Source organism: Dermacentor andersoni, chromosome 5 (genome assembly GCF_023375885.2).
Source record: "Dermacentor andersoni chromosome 5, qqDerAnde1_hic_scaffold, whole genome shotgun sequence".
Taxonomy (NCBI): Eukaryota; Metazoa; Arthropoda; class Arachnida; order Ixodida; family Ixodidae; genus Dermacentor; species Dermacentor andersoni.
This window is the reverse complement of record NC_092818.1, coordinates 141,911,317-141,927,364: the sequence shown is the minus strand read 5'-3', so window position 1 is coordinate 141,927,364 and position 16,048 is coordinate 141,911,317. Positions and strand designations below refer to the sequence as shown.

Here is a 16,048-nt window from a genome sequence, read left to right as displayed (position 1 = left end):
GGACTGCTGAAAATCGTTCCGTTATTTTGAAATATTGTTGTAATGAAAAACTTGCGGTTATAAGCCAGTGGACAAACCTAGGAATGAAAATGACGTAGCTTGGCAGCACATGTGTGTGCAGACAAGCAAACTCTCAAATAAAAATGTTTTGCTCACTTCAAAGCTGCTTTATTTGAAGAAATCAGTGATTTTCTTCTGGCACGTGCAGCATGCACGACTAATTAGGAATGCGTCTACATCTTTTGCACTGAGCGATGAAATTGCGGTTTTTGTTCATGTCCACTAAAGCATCAATGTTCGACAAGACATCATCTTCTGTGTTCGGTGACCCACAGTTGTATTCCTTTGGGTCATGATCGTCACTGGAGACGTCGCGAACGCATTTAACAATCTCTTTGGTTGTCAGGCCCGCCGCCGTTAGTACTGCCCTGTTGCTCACTATGTAGCCATCGAAGGAAGAGAAGGCGGACAGCAGTCCCGCAACCTCAGTCTACAGGTATCCTGGGTTGTTGTCGGTCACCTCCAGGTCATCTTCAAGCTGCACAGGCACTTTGACAATCCATGCTTTTTGCCAGCAGTTGCTAATGGTGGACACCTTCAAGTTCCACCAAGCTCCTGTGAGCATTTCCGCTGCCTGACAAATATTGATTGTAATCAGCTGCTTCAGGTGGAGGTTGATATTCAACCACTGCACAAGGCGGTTACAAAGTTCTGCTTTCACACTCTTTATAATGCCCTGGTCTAGGGATTGCAGCAAGGACGTGTTGTTTCACGGCAGAAACTCCAAGCGAACGTGCGTCAAACGAACATTCACAATGTGAGCAGAGCAGCTGTCGACAACCAGTAGAATTCTTCAGTCATCCCTCCTCATCTTGTCGTCAAGTTTGATGAGCCACTTGGAAAAGAGTTCTCTGGTCATCCAGGCTCATTTGTTGGCGCGGTAGTTGTACAGTAACGACATGACATTTTTCATGCAGCGAGGCTCCGTGTACTTGCCAATGACGAGCGGTTTAATTTTCTTCGTGCCTGTTGCATTGCAGCAGAGCAGGAATGTCACGTGAAGATGTGACTTCTTCCCTCCATTGCATTGCTGCCTTTTGAAGTGAATCGTCTGGTCTGGCAGGAGCTGATAAAAACATGTGGTCTCATTCATGTTGAAAATATTGTCTTCAGAGTACGATTCAGCCACCTCTAGAAAACGATCATTGCGCCAGGAATCCATGCCTTCTCTGTCAGCAGCTTTTCCTCGCCTGAGACTACCTGCCAAGTTATTCCGTTCCTGTGGTGGAAACGAAAAAGCCAACCCGCTCTGGCGTCGAATCCAGTTATTTCAAACGCATCAGCAAATTCGTGGGCTTTTTCTTGGAGCATTGGGCCAGTCACGGGAACGTTTTGCAGTCTGGCATCTTTGAACCATGTGAGAAAACCTTGGCCCACATTTTGAAGGCTTCCCAGTCGCAGCCATTTCCTTGTTGAAGCGAGTTGCGATTCCCGGTGAACCTTGACAAGCTTGTCTCGGTCTTTCGAAATACTTGCGACGGTTGATGGGACAATGCCACGTTGTCTGCACATGTCGATTTCCTTTTTCCCTGTGTCAATTTCCTGCAATACGTCCAATTTGTCCTGCAGTGAAAGCTGCTTTCACTTCTTGGCGCCATCGCTAGCCGCATTCATCGGTGGATCTCGCGCAAACATTGCCAAACCTTTGTCGTGATGTTCTTGGTGAAGTTTGTGATGAAACAGGTGGCACTCAAGATGGTGATGATGATAGCTACTGCACTTGTGGTTTCTGTTTCATGCGAGAGTTGCGGCACTGTTACTTTTAGCCGAATTCGTAATACTGATATTCCTCGGTTATAAAGGGGAAAATAAACTATGTGCGTTATTCTGAAATATGCGCTGCATTGAAATTCGTAGTTCTGAAATATTTTTACATTGAAAATATGGGCAAACTGGTGGGGATTTTTTAAATATTGATAAGTTTGAGAAATTCGTTAATGTGGGGTTCATAGTAACGAAATTTGACTGTATAACCAATTACATGCAGCACAGCAAATGTTATTGGTAACATCAGCCAATGAAGAAAGAGAACTGGAAGAAGGACTCCTCCATTGTACACTTATGGTCACCCTCTGTGAAACACTGGCTGAATGGAGCTGTCATGAAAAGACTAGTAGTGATTAATGGGCGAGCTTTTCTTCCTTCTCTGGAACATGCAACAGGGTGTTGTTACTGACTGGCTGACATGAACTGCAGCCTCCACTGCACTGCACAGAATTGATGAGGTGAAGTATAGGTTAGATTTACCAAAACGGTGCAATTTGGCAAGCTTATGAGCATAAAGGCGCAAAGGTGCAAGATGGAAAAAGGTGTTGAGTGAAAACATGAAACATTCAAATGCACAATGGTGTCAAGTGACAATGTCACGTGCTGAACACTCCCTTATGCAGTTAAATATAGAATAAAATATACAAGGTCAACAATGATAGATGCCAGCCAATTGCCCACCCCATTAGGGATTTGCAAACATCACAGCACCTAGTCTAACAGGAGGCTTGATAACCCCATGAGTTCTGATGTGAACGTCCATATTCTTTCAAGTAGTAGTACAGAGCTATTGCGACAGAACAAGAAAACAGTGTGCGGATCCCCTCCCCCCCTCAAGCCTGTAATTATCTCTCTAGTTCTTACTAGAGCATTATTCGACAATGCTTATTTACAACACACTAACAAACAAATATTACCTGTACTGCTAGCACATGAACACTCTGCCTCATTGAAATGCTTTATGCAAAGGCACACCGTTAACGCAAGGTTTCACTAAAGTCCTTTGCTGGCGCACAGTTGAAACTGAACATAATGAACTTGTATATATAACGAATTAAATTTAAATTTTTTCACATCATTACTGGCGTGTCACGAATACATGCTCATAACGAATATCAGACATAACAAAGACCTTCTGTGACAGATGTGATTATGTTACAGGGAGGCCTGACTGTAGAATACTCATTTTGACTTGCCTTCATCACTGCTCGAATGCCGCGGCCTCCCTTTCGGCTGGTATTTCAGCTGCACCTTGCGGTTGATGCCAGAAAAATGTCCATACCTGCAAGCAGATAACCATAATTATGATAAAGTAGGCAAACTGTGAGCATCACTGTAGTAACAACAACAAAGAGCAAAATGCCCTTACATTTCAAGAACAGATTTCAGTTGCTCCAGCTTGACTTTGTTTTCTTCAACTTCAGGATCAGACTTGTGCTCAATTTCACTCAGAAGGAAGCGTGATATGTCTAATATTTCCTGCGAGTTTAGAACAGAGATGAATAATTTAGATGCAATGCCTGCAGTAAAAATAAACAGGCAAAAAAATGTCATACATATATTTTTTTTTTACAAGTATGCTATAGGCAACCATTAAATTAGGCCTACTAGTCAGAATCAGAATAAGAATCGGTCTTATTGTGATGATTAGAAAGGTTACGAGATGTTAATATACAGAAGGAGGTCCCGAAGTCAAAGACTGCAATGGGACCTCCTTTAAAAAGTAAACATAATAAAACACAAATTACAGTAGTTTCAACAAATCGTTAACATGGAAGAATTACAGGTTTTAGTATGAATAGCATGACTAAAGAATTACATATGCATAAATGTCATAAAAAAGCACTGTAACATAATCTCATTGATGACTAATAAAGTAACAGCATAAGCGACGTGATGTACACAGCATAATTTGCAAACTCGAATATATATGTATGGCAAGGACATCAAACAAAAACCTTATGGTATGACAATGAAGATGAAATGAAGGCACTCTGAAAGAATGGTTTTGAGTATGAACTAGGCATTAGTATATGACAGAATGTATTCTTTTAGCTTTTTCTTGAATTCGTGAATTTTAAGTGTTTTTATATCTAATGGTAGCGTGTTCCAGAATGCGAGATGAAAAATGGACGCTCTGCTTGCTATAATTAGTACATATTTTGGGTAAGACGAAGTTCCTATCTATTGCAAACCTGGTAATATTAGTATTTATTAGATAAGATTGTGGTATCAAGCTATCGCATCGTGTGTAATTGATTTGACGGAGCAAAAAGATACCTAGTTTATATTTAATGAGTTGTGTGACTGAAAGAATGTGATTAATTCGTAAAGGATATGAGGTGTTGTGGTTATATGGGCTAAATGTAATTATCTTAATAGCCTGATTCTGTAGGATTTGCAAATAGTTTAAATGGGTTCCATAAGTGTTTCCCCAGCAAGTAACACAGTAGTTAATGTGGGAATGAATAAATGAAAAGTATAATGATAGTAATATTTGATGGTTAAATATGTTCCGTGCCTTTAGAAGCACCCTGATCCCGTAGTTAATCTTCTGTTTTACTTTGGTTATTTGCTCAATAAATTTAAGATTTCTGTCTACTTCTATACCAAGATAATTACACGAAGAACTTGCAGGGATAGGACTGGCGCCAAGAAAAATAGGAGGAATGAAGTGTTCGTTGGTGGGAAGTGAATACAACAAATTTTGTTTTCGACAGGTTTATCTGTAGCTGGTTAGTATGGCACCACTCCAGCAGGCTGTGTAAATTGCCATTAAGGTTGTATACTAAAGTTGTAAGACATTTATCGGACTTGATGATAGTAGTATCATCTGCATACAGTATACATTTCGAAGAAGAGAGGCAGTTAGGCAGATCATTTACATATAATGAAAGCGGACCCAACATGGAACCCTGGGGCACGCCAGTATTAGTGAAGATGGTTTTAGAATGAACGCGTGAAATAGTTACTACCTGCATTCTGTCTGTTAAGTAATTTTGTAGTACCAAAGTGCTGGGCCAGTAATTCCTAATGATTCAAGCTTATGACATAAGATGTGATGATTTATTTTCTCAAACGCTTAGCTTAAATCTATAAATACTGGAGCTGCATAATTGTCTTCATCGATAGCGAGCTTTAGTTGATCGGTTAGCGCAACAAGAACAAGTTAAATTTTGTAAGGTGATTAGTTAAGCGTTTTTCCTATAAGCTTTTCAATTACCTTCCAAAAGAAAGGTAGTAAACAAGTGGGGCGATAATTGGAAATTAAAGAGCGGTCACCGTTCTAAAAAATTGGGGCGATCTTGCCTTGTTTTAGTTCCTGTGGGAAACTGCCTGATTTAAACATGATGTTGATTATGTCTACAAGGATATCAGTTATTAAGGGTACAATTAATTTTATACGGGAAGGGTGTAATTTATCAATGCCGGCGCCAGTTATTTTCATGTTGTTTATAATGTTTAGAACTTCCTGGGATGTAGTTGGAAATAAAAAGAAATACTGTGGCAGGCACTGGGGCACGGGACAGTCATGCGCAGGTGTCTATAGTTCACTGCTAAAGGAGAAATAAGCGAACACATCAGCTATTTCTTTGGCAGCCTTGTACACCTTACCCTGATAATCAATTTCTGTTGTAGCCTCGCGATTATTTGCCCTATTTAAGAAGGAGTTAACAATTTCCCATTTCTTTTTTACGTTTGTACTGCATTAAAAAATTTTTCTATTGTAACGTTTTTTTTAGCTTTCTTCAATGTGGCAGAAAGCTGGTCAGAAAGCTTCTTGTACCGAATGACTAAATTCTTGTTAAATGGCTGTCGTTTGATTTTCTTGTAAAGATTATCCTTTCTGCGCATTAAAGCTAGGAGCTTATCTGTATCCATGGATTCTGAGGTGATGCAAATTTCTTTTTGCATTTAACTTGATGGGAAAGATTATCAAAACAGGACTTAAGCACAAACAGTGCAAATGCGTTTTGTGAATCACTTGTAGAAAAGACGGGGGACCAGTCAAGATTCGACACAGCTTCAAGGAATGATTGTTTGTGTAGTATAAACTTTGTGTACGTAATTTTTTCGGAGCGATGAGTATAATGAAAGTTTAAAAGCATAGGATAGTGATCAGCTATGTCGGTCATTAGAACACCTTCCATTAGAACACTCTTCGAGACAACTCTGAACATTTACACAGTGGAAAAACATTACTGATCACAGATATTGTAAAAGAATGCTGGTGTTTTGTTTCTCAATCTCTCGCATGTCCAGACCTCAGAACAAGCGAGGCCAATTGCTTACGTCACAAATTTTATCATTTCTTCGCAGAGTCAGGTCATTTTTCTGAAGAAAAAGAAAGCGTACAAATGCCTGGTGAACCTTTCTTTTGTTTTAGAATGCAGCATAATCATCCTTACAGTCCCTTACAACCTGAAAAATTAGCATATTGCAGTACTTCCTACAAAATGTGCTGCCCCTGCTTTCTATGCCTCCACACTTTAAAGGGGAACTCCACACTTATATCCCTGTCAAGCGGGCAAGTTAAATGCACTTACGGAAAGTGCACTCCTTAACCCTGAGTGACACTTTAGGCTATGCGGTGCTAAATGCGAAAACAGAGTGCACTTAAAAAAAATGCTGACAGACTTTGAAGATGTAGACTAAAAAAAAAAAAAGCTTCTAAAAAGTGATTGTTTTACATTGTATTAAAAACAAAAACAACCGTGATATATATATTCTCAACAAAAACCGAAAAAATCTTTATTATAAGTGTTGCAAGTCAATGCCAGCCAAGACGAATGACTAACCAATCCAGAACAACATGGTGGCTTGCGACGAGACGGCATTTGAGCCTGCTAAAACAGAATATGAGCGAGTTCTGTTAAGATTTTGTTAAAAGCTGTTCAACAAATCAAATGAACTTATGTGTCCTTTTTTATGCATTACATTTCGTGCGATTTAAACTGCTGGTGACCAGCAAAGTGCGTTCCTGAATGCACTCTGATTGGAGTGCACTCTTTGCCAAGTACACTCCACTTGCGATGTTTTGATTTCGCTAAGTGCACTTAAACCGAGTGACTCTCCATAAGTGCCGTTAACTTGCCTGCTTGACAGGGATATTACAAATGTTAAATCAGTTTAGAGGAAAAAGTATCCTTCCAAATCTCCATTTTTGTTAACTTTGCGATAATAAGTTGCTTATTAGAAAAGGAAATGACAGTCAAAGTTTCATTTTTAATATTTATAAAACCATTTTCTTCACTTTGCTTTTAAAAGAAACACAGACTGTTCTTAATGCCCACTACCTTCCCCCCTCCCTCCCACCATAAAGCGGCACCCACATGAGCACAATATTGAAGCGACGCGACAGGCAGACCTTGTCATACTGTCGTGTCACCATGTGGAGCAAGCAATGGATGCGACATCGTGAAAACAGGTAGCAAGAAATTTACATTGTGGTCCAAATAAATGCAGTCGTGTGCCTGCAATGGAACTGCAAATGTACCCATGAGGCCAATGTTTTAATCAAGGTGTCTTGTCATCATCAGTGGAAATGTTGCATGCCACCAGCGTGAAATGCCGTGGTGCCATCTGGTCACAAAACTGAAAACACTTTTGCGGCTGTAGTTGGAGTCTCAGGCCTAGCAGCATCAAAATGAACTGATTTCAATAATAATGATAAGACAATGCGATACTTTGCCCTCAGCTGGAATGAGATGAAGCGATGGCTGATGTTACTATGTATTTATTTTTTTCTGTCGTGGCAAAGAGCAAGTTGCAGGAGCGAATATAGATCGAAGTGGGGGCGGACAGGTTGCTGCCATGTTGCGCAATCAATGTCCCCGGTGGAAGTCACGCCGTGGACTTCCGGGCAACAAGCTAAATTTTCTCGCTGACCGAAAACCGGTGATGCGGCAAGCGACAGCGGCAGATCGCCCTCCACGACAGCAAAACCTGTCGTTCATCGTTCAAAAATTATGTACATGTGGTTGCACTTTAAAGGGACACTAAAGGCAAATATTAAGTCAAGCTAAAGTGACTGATTAGTGCTCAAGAATCTCTAAGGCATCAATATTATCTTGAACAGAGCCTTAATAATCGAGAAATCAAGGTAAATGCAGGACATTAGTGACTCCCCCGGGACATTCAAGTAGTACTTGCCCGATGACGAAAGCACTCTTCAGTTAAATTCTGTCACTAGTACTCAACCGTTCGTTGCAAAAAACATCCTTGTCCAGTCCCATTTAATTTTTTAGAAATAAGAAAGGACTGAAGTTACCCTCGACAACGACGCAGGCGGTCAAAAGGTTTTATTTTCGTTCGACTCCCAAAACAGGCCGTCCAAGCTTTCGCGTTTCACTAGTTTTGTTATCGCGCAGTGCTGCACTGGTTGTGCTGGCTCGCAAAAACTGCAAGTAGCAGAGAATTCAACTTCCATGTGATGTCGTGGGATGCACGAACGGTCTATGCCACTTGACTAAAAAGCAGCTGCAGCGGCAAATCCACCGCTCTGTGTTGGCTCGGTACCACCGTCTTTCGGGCGCCATTTTACTCACTGATGGCAGCAGAGGGTGGTGATGGCGTATGCAACGTCACCACTCCCCCGTTTTGGTGGCGGGAGATTTGAACTTCGAAAAAGGCCTTCGGACCCTTCAGATGCAATTTTTTGTAAACTAAGTCTCTTTTAGGCGCGAAACAAACATTGTGAGGTTTCTGGAATGGTATTTAAACAGTCCACGTCGACTTAGAATTATTTTGCCTTTAGTGTCCCTTTAAGAGGAGGTTCACAATATCAAAAACAAAGCTGGACTACAAGGTGAAGGTGAACTATTCAAGGCAATTAGCTGATGTATATTTATGCAATCCCTTTGAAATATACTTGTTGCTGCATTTTTAGCCCGTAATTGACTACAGTAATCAACAAACTATCCTTGATCATCAATCGTCCAAATTTGTGATACACAGGATGGTGTACTTTAGGGGTGAGGGAGTAGAACAGCCAGCCTTCGGCCTTGTCCCATTTCCTCGCCTCCAAAAACTGTGCTCTCAGCCGAGGCAACTAACTCGCTGTTTTAGAAGAGTACCGTGCCAATCTGAATCGAGTCATCTTCCTTCAGTGTCCTTTAAAGGGTCACTAAAGTGAAAAGTTATTTGAGCTATATTGTAAATTGCACTTCTACAATACCGAAAATGTCACCCCTATTGTAAGAGGCCAGAAGAGATTCAAAAATGAATGACAGGTAGTGGTGCCACAATGAGGTTCCCACACCAGCTCGCTGTGACATCATAAAATTTGATGACGTCTACAAAGGCCTAGGTAATATTTCACCGGCACAGATGGACAGTGTGGTGTTCTAAAAGAGACAAAGACTGAATTTAATGAGATTAAAGCCCTTTTACTGAGCCACAATGGCCTAAATATGAAAACAAAAATACATTGGCATACTGGTGGAGAGGTTTTGTTATTAATTTCAGAAAATAGAACATTCAGCTTCATTTTCTCTTCTAACAAATACCATATTTCTGAAGATTATAGAAAACAGCGACGAAACAGTAATATGTCAGTCTAATCTGATTTTGTCACCCTTTAAGAGAACGTCTAATGAGTACTGCTTGTGATGAAAGAGAGGATTAAACATGCCACTTGCCTGCAGCTGCTTTGGTTTCTTCAATTTGATGTGGCCATCCTTGAAACCTCCATAATGCTCGAAAAGCTCAAAGAACCTGAAGAAACAAGGAACTCGATATTGGTGCCATGGTACGCATTGCGTTTGATGAACGTAAACTGACAAGGCTGTGCTTACTTTGGGTGCTTCACCTCCATTTTCATCTTTTGTTTAGGTGTGCGATCCCCGTGGCGAATGACAGCGATGACACATCTGAGTTCCATCCTAAGCATAGCAAAGAGTGAAGTAAAATCTCATATGTCATGTTCACATATAGAACATGAGGCCAAAAAGCACTTGTGTTCAACAGCCCTCCACATGTTAACTGTAAGAACTTTAAAAGATGATGTGAGTATAAGCAATGAAGCAGATGCTACCAGAGTGATCATGCATATAAACTTTAAACAATTTTGAAATTCAGCTGTTCTGTTCTAAGCCCCTAGCTGTGGATGATGTGCACAGGGTCACATTGTTTCATAACTAACGATTTCTCTGATTATGCCTGCAGACAATAACCCCAAATTGTATTTTGCAGTTGCGTCACTAACAGTTTGAAAATCATGGTTTAAAACATGGTACACTGAAATCTTGCTAGTACGTAAATAGCACTACAATTGCCATAGTAATTCAGCACCAAGCCATCCAACTTGGCTGCACCACATTGTAGGTAAAAAGCACACAAGTTTATTCGCTCAGACAGCATGTGCTCGAGACTGCTTACAAGCATTTAGTGTTCTTTTCTGCCTGGGTTGACTGGTTAAGGGAACTCACACAAATGTACAGAAATGACATGGCCATTAATAATAGTTCAAACTGTTTCCTGTGCTCCAACATCCAAAGAGAGCACAGTTCCACAGTGACAATGCCATCATGGATGTTATGCATGAGCAATTAAAGGGCCAAAGAAAACACCACCTATGCTGACATAATGTGACTACAAGTATAACACAAGGGAGGCTTTCGAAGATACAGTAAAACCTTGTTAAACTGTAACCGCTTAAACAGTAGTTTCATTTTAAAAGTAGTAAAGTCAAATCCCTTATTCAGTGGCCATCGAACATAATGTGTTTTGTATCCGCATAAACCGTACAAGCTTATTGCATACGTATTGATTAACACGTAGTGTTTCCACTTTTCATCACGAAATCACAGTGGTACGTCAGCCCGGCAGAACAACGAGCCTCAGAGATCAAAACGGCCTCCAAGCGCAAATGTGGAGGGTGCTTGGACGGGTAAAGCCACATCAACATCAATATCATTTCGGCGCCATGCCAGAGTCGGAGAGCGTTGTGGCCCGTGTTGTCGGCTGGTTCTTTATTCTATGGTGTTGTTGCGTCATGCAAGCTAGGACAAAAACCGGGTGCTCAGCATAGAAGAAAAACTAGACACCGTTTGTGCTATCGAACGGGGCACAAAGAAGTCGGTGCTGGCACGCGAGAGGGATCTAGTTGACTACGGTGTGTGGCATTTGGAATGCGAAGTAGAAGTTGCTCAGCAGTGCTGTTGCGACAGCGAAAATATGTTGGCTACGAAATTCGACTTTTCGAGGTAAACTTTTCGCCATCGTTGCCTCTCTTATTGCCGAAGTGTCACCTAACGACAGTGATGAAAATGACACGTAAGCGAAAGTACGGGAGTTTCAGGCCCTACAGCAGTGGCAGATGCTGTGCTTTACATCAGCCTCATGCGGGTGTTTGCCGAGAAGAGGGGGCTGGCAGAAAAGTTGGCTCGTCGGTTAAGTGAGTTTGAGGCCGCCGTCGTCACTGCTAACCCGCCGCAGCATCAGACGAAAATAAGACTTTTGTCGCACAAAGTGAGCAAATACTGCACGTTTGCAGTTCTTTTATCACACTCTCTCGTAGTTCCATTTTTGACAGGTAAGTGGGCGATCTCGCGCTATTTCGGTTAAGCAGTACTGCCGTTTAGCACATATTTTTTCCGAGCTCCGGCCAACTACGGTTTAACGAGGATTCACTGCAGCTTTCTCCTCTCCACCACAAGAAACAGAAATTGATGCACGCTTATGTAGGACCACCTGCAAGTGTGCAGGCCCTAGTGTGTGTGCACCATGTAACGAATATAAACATCTAAAAAAAGAAATCGAATAAACAACTATGATTTTATATATTTTTCAGGCTTTGTATGCATGCACACTCAAATATTCCATTCATGCATTCGACCTTCTTTATTTGTTGTTTGATAAAGCAGTGCTGAGCTATCACTGATCTCCTTGTATTTGTTCCCATTAGGAGTCATGTTTCTTTGCACTGACTGGATGCTATTTCCCTTTTTCTTTTCTTAAGTGTTATTGCATTTTTGTGAGATTTATTTTTCATTCATCATACTAATCACACCTGCTATTATAATTTGTATGTTTTGTAGGCCAGACCACTTTTGGCCTCCTTTTTTTGAGCTAAATGAAGATGACATAAACAATTGCTCACCGCGGCTGCAGCAGACAAAGCTGTGGTCACCATTGACATGATAACGAATGGCGACCTCACAAGTCTGAAGGCACGTGGCCAACGCTCATTGAGTCAAACTGGAACGACTACTCAGCGCAACTGTTACGGATGAAACCGTGGTCATCAGCGATGTGATCACGCATGGTGACTATGCAGTAGTGAAGGAATGGGCCAATGCACGCACTGAGTCAACATGAAACTAATGTTTGCCGCAACCACTGCGGATGAAACTTTGATTGTTATTGATGGGATCAGGAATGTGGAATACGCAGTTCTAAAGGCACATGTGGCGGTAATCGTATAAATGCACGAATAGACATGAAGCGTTTGGCTTTACGATTTCTGCTGATGACTATGGGGATGCAGACTCCGCCGTTTCGTTTCAGTTGGCTGCTAGCTCTGCTTTAGCTCCTCTGCATCGCACATGCGCAGTGCTCTGCGCTCGCTACACTCTGAGGGTTGTCTGAAATAATCAGTACGTGTGGCCAAATACGTCCAACTTAACGAGAGCTTGGTGTCATTAAATAATGCATACGCCTGTCGGGACTGAAGGACGAGTCTGAATTGTTTGATTTTCCACATTAACGAGAGTCAAATTAACAAAGCTTTAGTTTATAACGTTGATGAGCAAGGCTCGTCCAATGCGCTTAAGAAGTTAAAGTGTCAATGGTTTTAAGACATCACGGTTGGAGTCGCTGCTACCAAACAATTGTTGCAGTCATGCAAATACAGTTAAACCTCGTTATAACAAAGCAGGTAAAACCAGCAATTTGCTTCACTATATTGAAATCTCATTCTATTGAAACATATTCTTTTATGCAAATAAGTAGAGTTGCCGATCGATTTTTCTTACATGGAAAGGGGCCGCAGAATTTTCCAAATTATCATGCAAGCGAAAAAAGCAAATGTGAATGAGAAAACAAATCCTTTAGATGAATTTGGGGGTCGGTGACTAATGATGCCATTTCATGCCACGTCGACAATATCGTTACATCGGTGGTACGAATTAAGCGAAGCGAGCTACACTTTTGCGTGCACTCCGTCCCCACGGCTGACAGCGTCACCTGCACTGGGACGATGCTATCATGAAAAGCACCGGCAGCAGGGAGCTAATGCGTCGTCTGCCTCTCGCTCCAACGGGTCACCAAAACTCGAGATTACGTATGCAACCTTCAAGGCTAAACGCAAGGGAAAGCTTGCATGATGCTATGCTGTCTTGGCACGTCCACTCTTTGCGCACGCGGCAGATTACCTCTAATGCAGGGTATGCAGCTGCGTGTGCGCTCAGCCACACTTACAGCCATGCACAGCCACAGCCAAGACACATGCCATAAATCATAACGCACACCAACATACCCCCCCCTCCACACCCCGCATGCTTGATTGCATTACTGCGAGCTGGCTCCCCTCCTCCTCTTTCCCTCTGCTCGTGCAGGGAGGTGGCACACGTGAAGCCTAAAAAGTCCCTAGATTTTCTGCTCAAAAGCAAAAAGTATCCAAGGACTTTAGTGAAGCCACCATCTTTCTTTCTCACCCTCACACTCTTTCACTCGCACCTAAAGCACAAAGTGCACGGGGCACGATAGGATCTTATTGTACTCGGACTTTATATGGAACATGATGTGGCTTCACTTCGGGGGTCGCTATTGTCGCACCGGGTGGCACGCGATTTGAGAGATGCGTTTGCAAGCAGCCGCTTGTAACGCAATCATTTCACCATCTGCGTTTGCGGAAGTTTCCATTTATTGTTTCAGCATTCCTTTGTTGCGTAAGCGAAATCTTGTTGTATTGAAATCACATACACACTTCGCTACATTGAGGTTCTAAATACATTGTGTTCTATGGTTAAGCGGTTATGAAAAGTGCAATACTTTGTTATATTGAGAATATTGTTATAGTACTGAAGTTCATTATGTCGAGGCTTAACTGTATAAGGCACGAGCCAAGACAGGGATAGCACATACATTTTCCCGAAGGTAGTGGGCACGATTGGAGGATCGTCCAGCTGGAAAGGCATGGACCAGGGGATGTGGAGCTGTGGGGCCAGCTCCCGCAGAATCATGTTGCCCAAGATCTTGGCACAGTCGTCGTAGTACTTCATAGAGTTCTTCACAAAGCTGAACCCATTCACGTCGCACACATACGACTTGCCGTTGGCCCTCAGCAGGTCAAAGCCACAGACAGTTTGCTGCAACAAGGTTTCAAATGAGATCTTGCTCACAATGGACAATGCCCACGGTGTGCACAAACACAAAGAAGAATGCTTTACACTTCTGCTTACTGAAATATCAAGTCATCAAGGTGTTTCTTCTCATCACAGCATTAAAATTTACTATGAATACTCAATTCTAGAGACCGTAACTTCTTTAGCATATTCACATACATATCCAAGGCAGCCATGTCCAGCAGCCTAGACTGTAAATCAACATAGAACTTACTTCCAGTCTAACTATGCTACAATATTTTAGCAAAGACAAATAAAACAATAAACCTTAGTTAACTATCACGTAGTGGTGGATAAAATATTTCTGTGCAAAAGCATACAGCTGTTCCAAGGCATTCTGCATGTGTACTTAGAATATTTCAGTAAGTTCACGAGATCAATCTCAATGCAAGCACAAAAAGCGAAGCAATACAAACAACCAAGGTCCTGGCATAAGATAAGGCCAAAGATCAGTAGGCAGCAGACTACAGTGCTCTCTACAAACTGCAATATTTGAGGCTGCATGTTTACAAGATGTGACACAGTGCTACAGCTAATACAAATACAAAACCGTCATACTATTACTTCCCTTACACAGGTACTATCCTAAAACAAATAGGTACATATAAAATTCAAGTATGAGGTGAGAGTGAGATTTACAACAGCACCTTGTCAGCCGCAGCTTCATGGCAATGGAAAGTGCAATGCAGTGAAGCCACACCAAACTTGGAAAGAGACCAGCAGTGAATGTGGTGATGGGTGAACAATGCTTGAATAAACTAAATTGTTTCTAGAGTTTTCCTTCAAGTTGGTTTGCTTTTATAAAGATCTTAGCACTGTTGGTTGTGGCTAAATGAGCGTGGGGCTGAAAGACTTTTTCCCTCCTTTCTCAAAAATTTTTTTAAGTTTGTAAATGGGGTGTTGGTTATGCGTCAAAATACAGTATCATGGCCACTGGAAGTTAAGAAAGATATAGATAGAAAAGAAAATGAAGTGGCCCAAGTACGAAGGCCAGACAAGTGTTGTTACCTTAAAGGCCAGGCAGACCTTGCGAGCAATCAGCTTCTCAGTGTTGGTCAAGATGACAGGGTAGCGCACTTCTTTGCCTTCCTTGTCACGCTCCACTTTCCCATCCAGCGCAGGGGATTTTCGGGCCTCTGCGTGAGCATAGTCTGGCCCCACTGTGTACACCTGAGACATCGGACAAAAAGTACCCCATAGTGTCCAAGGTGTGGCAGGACAAATCAGTACACTCACAGTAACGTTTCATTTGCACAGCAATCATTCATCCTGTTGACATCTACCACTACAGCTTCCACGAGAAGAAGGAAAAAGGGCATTTGGTTTGAAATGTGAGCCCTTTCCGCAGCATGCAGCGATGTAATACTTAGCAGACACGATTGTTATGACACATTGTTTGCATGGCGCTTGTCAGCCCAAAGTAGCGAGACCTGGTGAGGGACCCTTTAAAGGGCCATTCACCAGGCCCTATAGCAAATTTTGGTTATACACTGGAAGTTGTTACGTGTCATCTAGGGAGTGTTCTGCAGCAAAAACTTTTCAGATCGCTCATTAGCTGCGAATCCATGATTTCAGCAGGCGAGCTTCAGTGCAAAGCGAGACACTCTCGCCACTTGACCCGTCTAGCCTCTGCAAGAGAAGTTTCTTCCCTGCGTTATCCCATACTGGACATTGAGGATCGTGTGACGCCTTGCCTTCATTATTTTTCCCCCTCGCACTTTTTTTTTGGCGCTGCGCACTTCTGCTGACGGCATTGCACGCAGGCTGTTGCGATTGTCTTGTTTTGCGCAGTGCATGATTTTGCAGGCTGTGCACGAGGACGCATGACTAGCGGTATAATTAAGTGCTACACGAATACTGAGGCAGAACAAGTG

General features: G+C 42.1%; 1 protein-coding gene across 14 annotated transcripts in view; it reads right to left on the bottom strand.

Annotated features, from left to right (window-relative positions):
* Positions 1-16,048, bottom strand: part of l(1)G0196 (inositol hexakisphosphate and diphosphoinositol-pentakisphosphate kinase) — an 85,469-nt gene that overhangs the window by 41,345 nt on the left and 28,076 nt on the right. For all 14 annotated transcript variants that reach the window (XM_055071078.2, XM_055071077.2, XM_055071080.2 and 11 more), the window contains 6 exons: positions 15,183-15,344; positions 13,915-14,138; positions 9,624-9,710; positions 9,468-9,543; positions 3,197-3,306; positions 3,024-3,109 (listed from right to left, as the gene is read on the bottom strand). In XM_055071078.2, the coding sequence (XP_054927053.1) occupies positions 3,024-3,109; positions 3,197-3,306; positions 9,468-9,543; positions 9,624-9,710; positions 13,915-14,138; positions 15,183-15,344 (745 nt within the window). The remainder of the gene's footprint in view (positions 1-3,023; positions 3,110-3,196; positions 3,307-9,467; positions 9,544-9,623; positions 9,711-13,914; positions 14,139-15,182; positions 15,345-16,048) is intronic.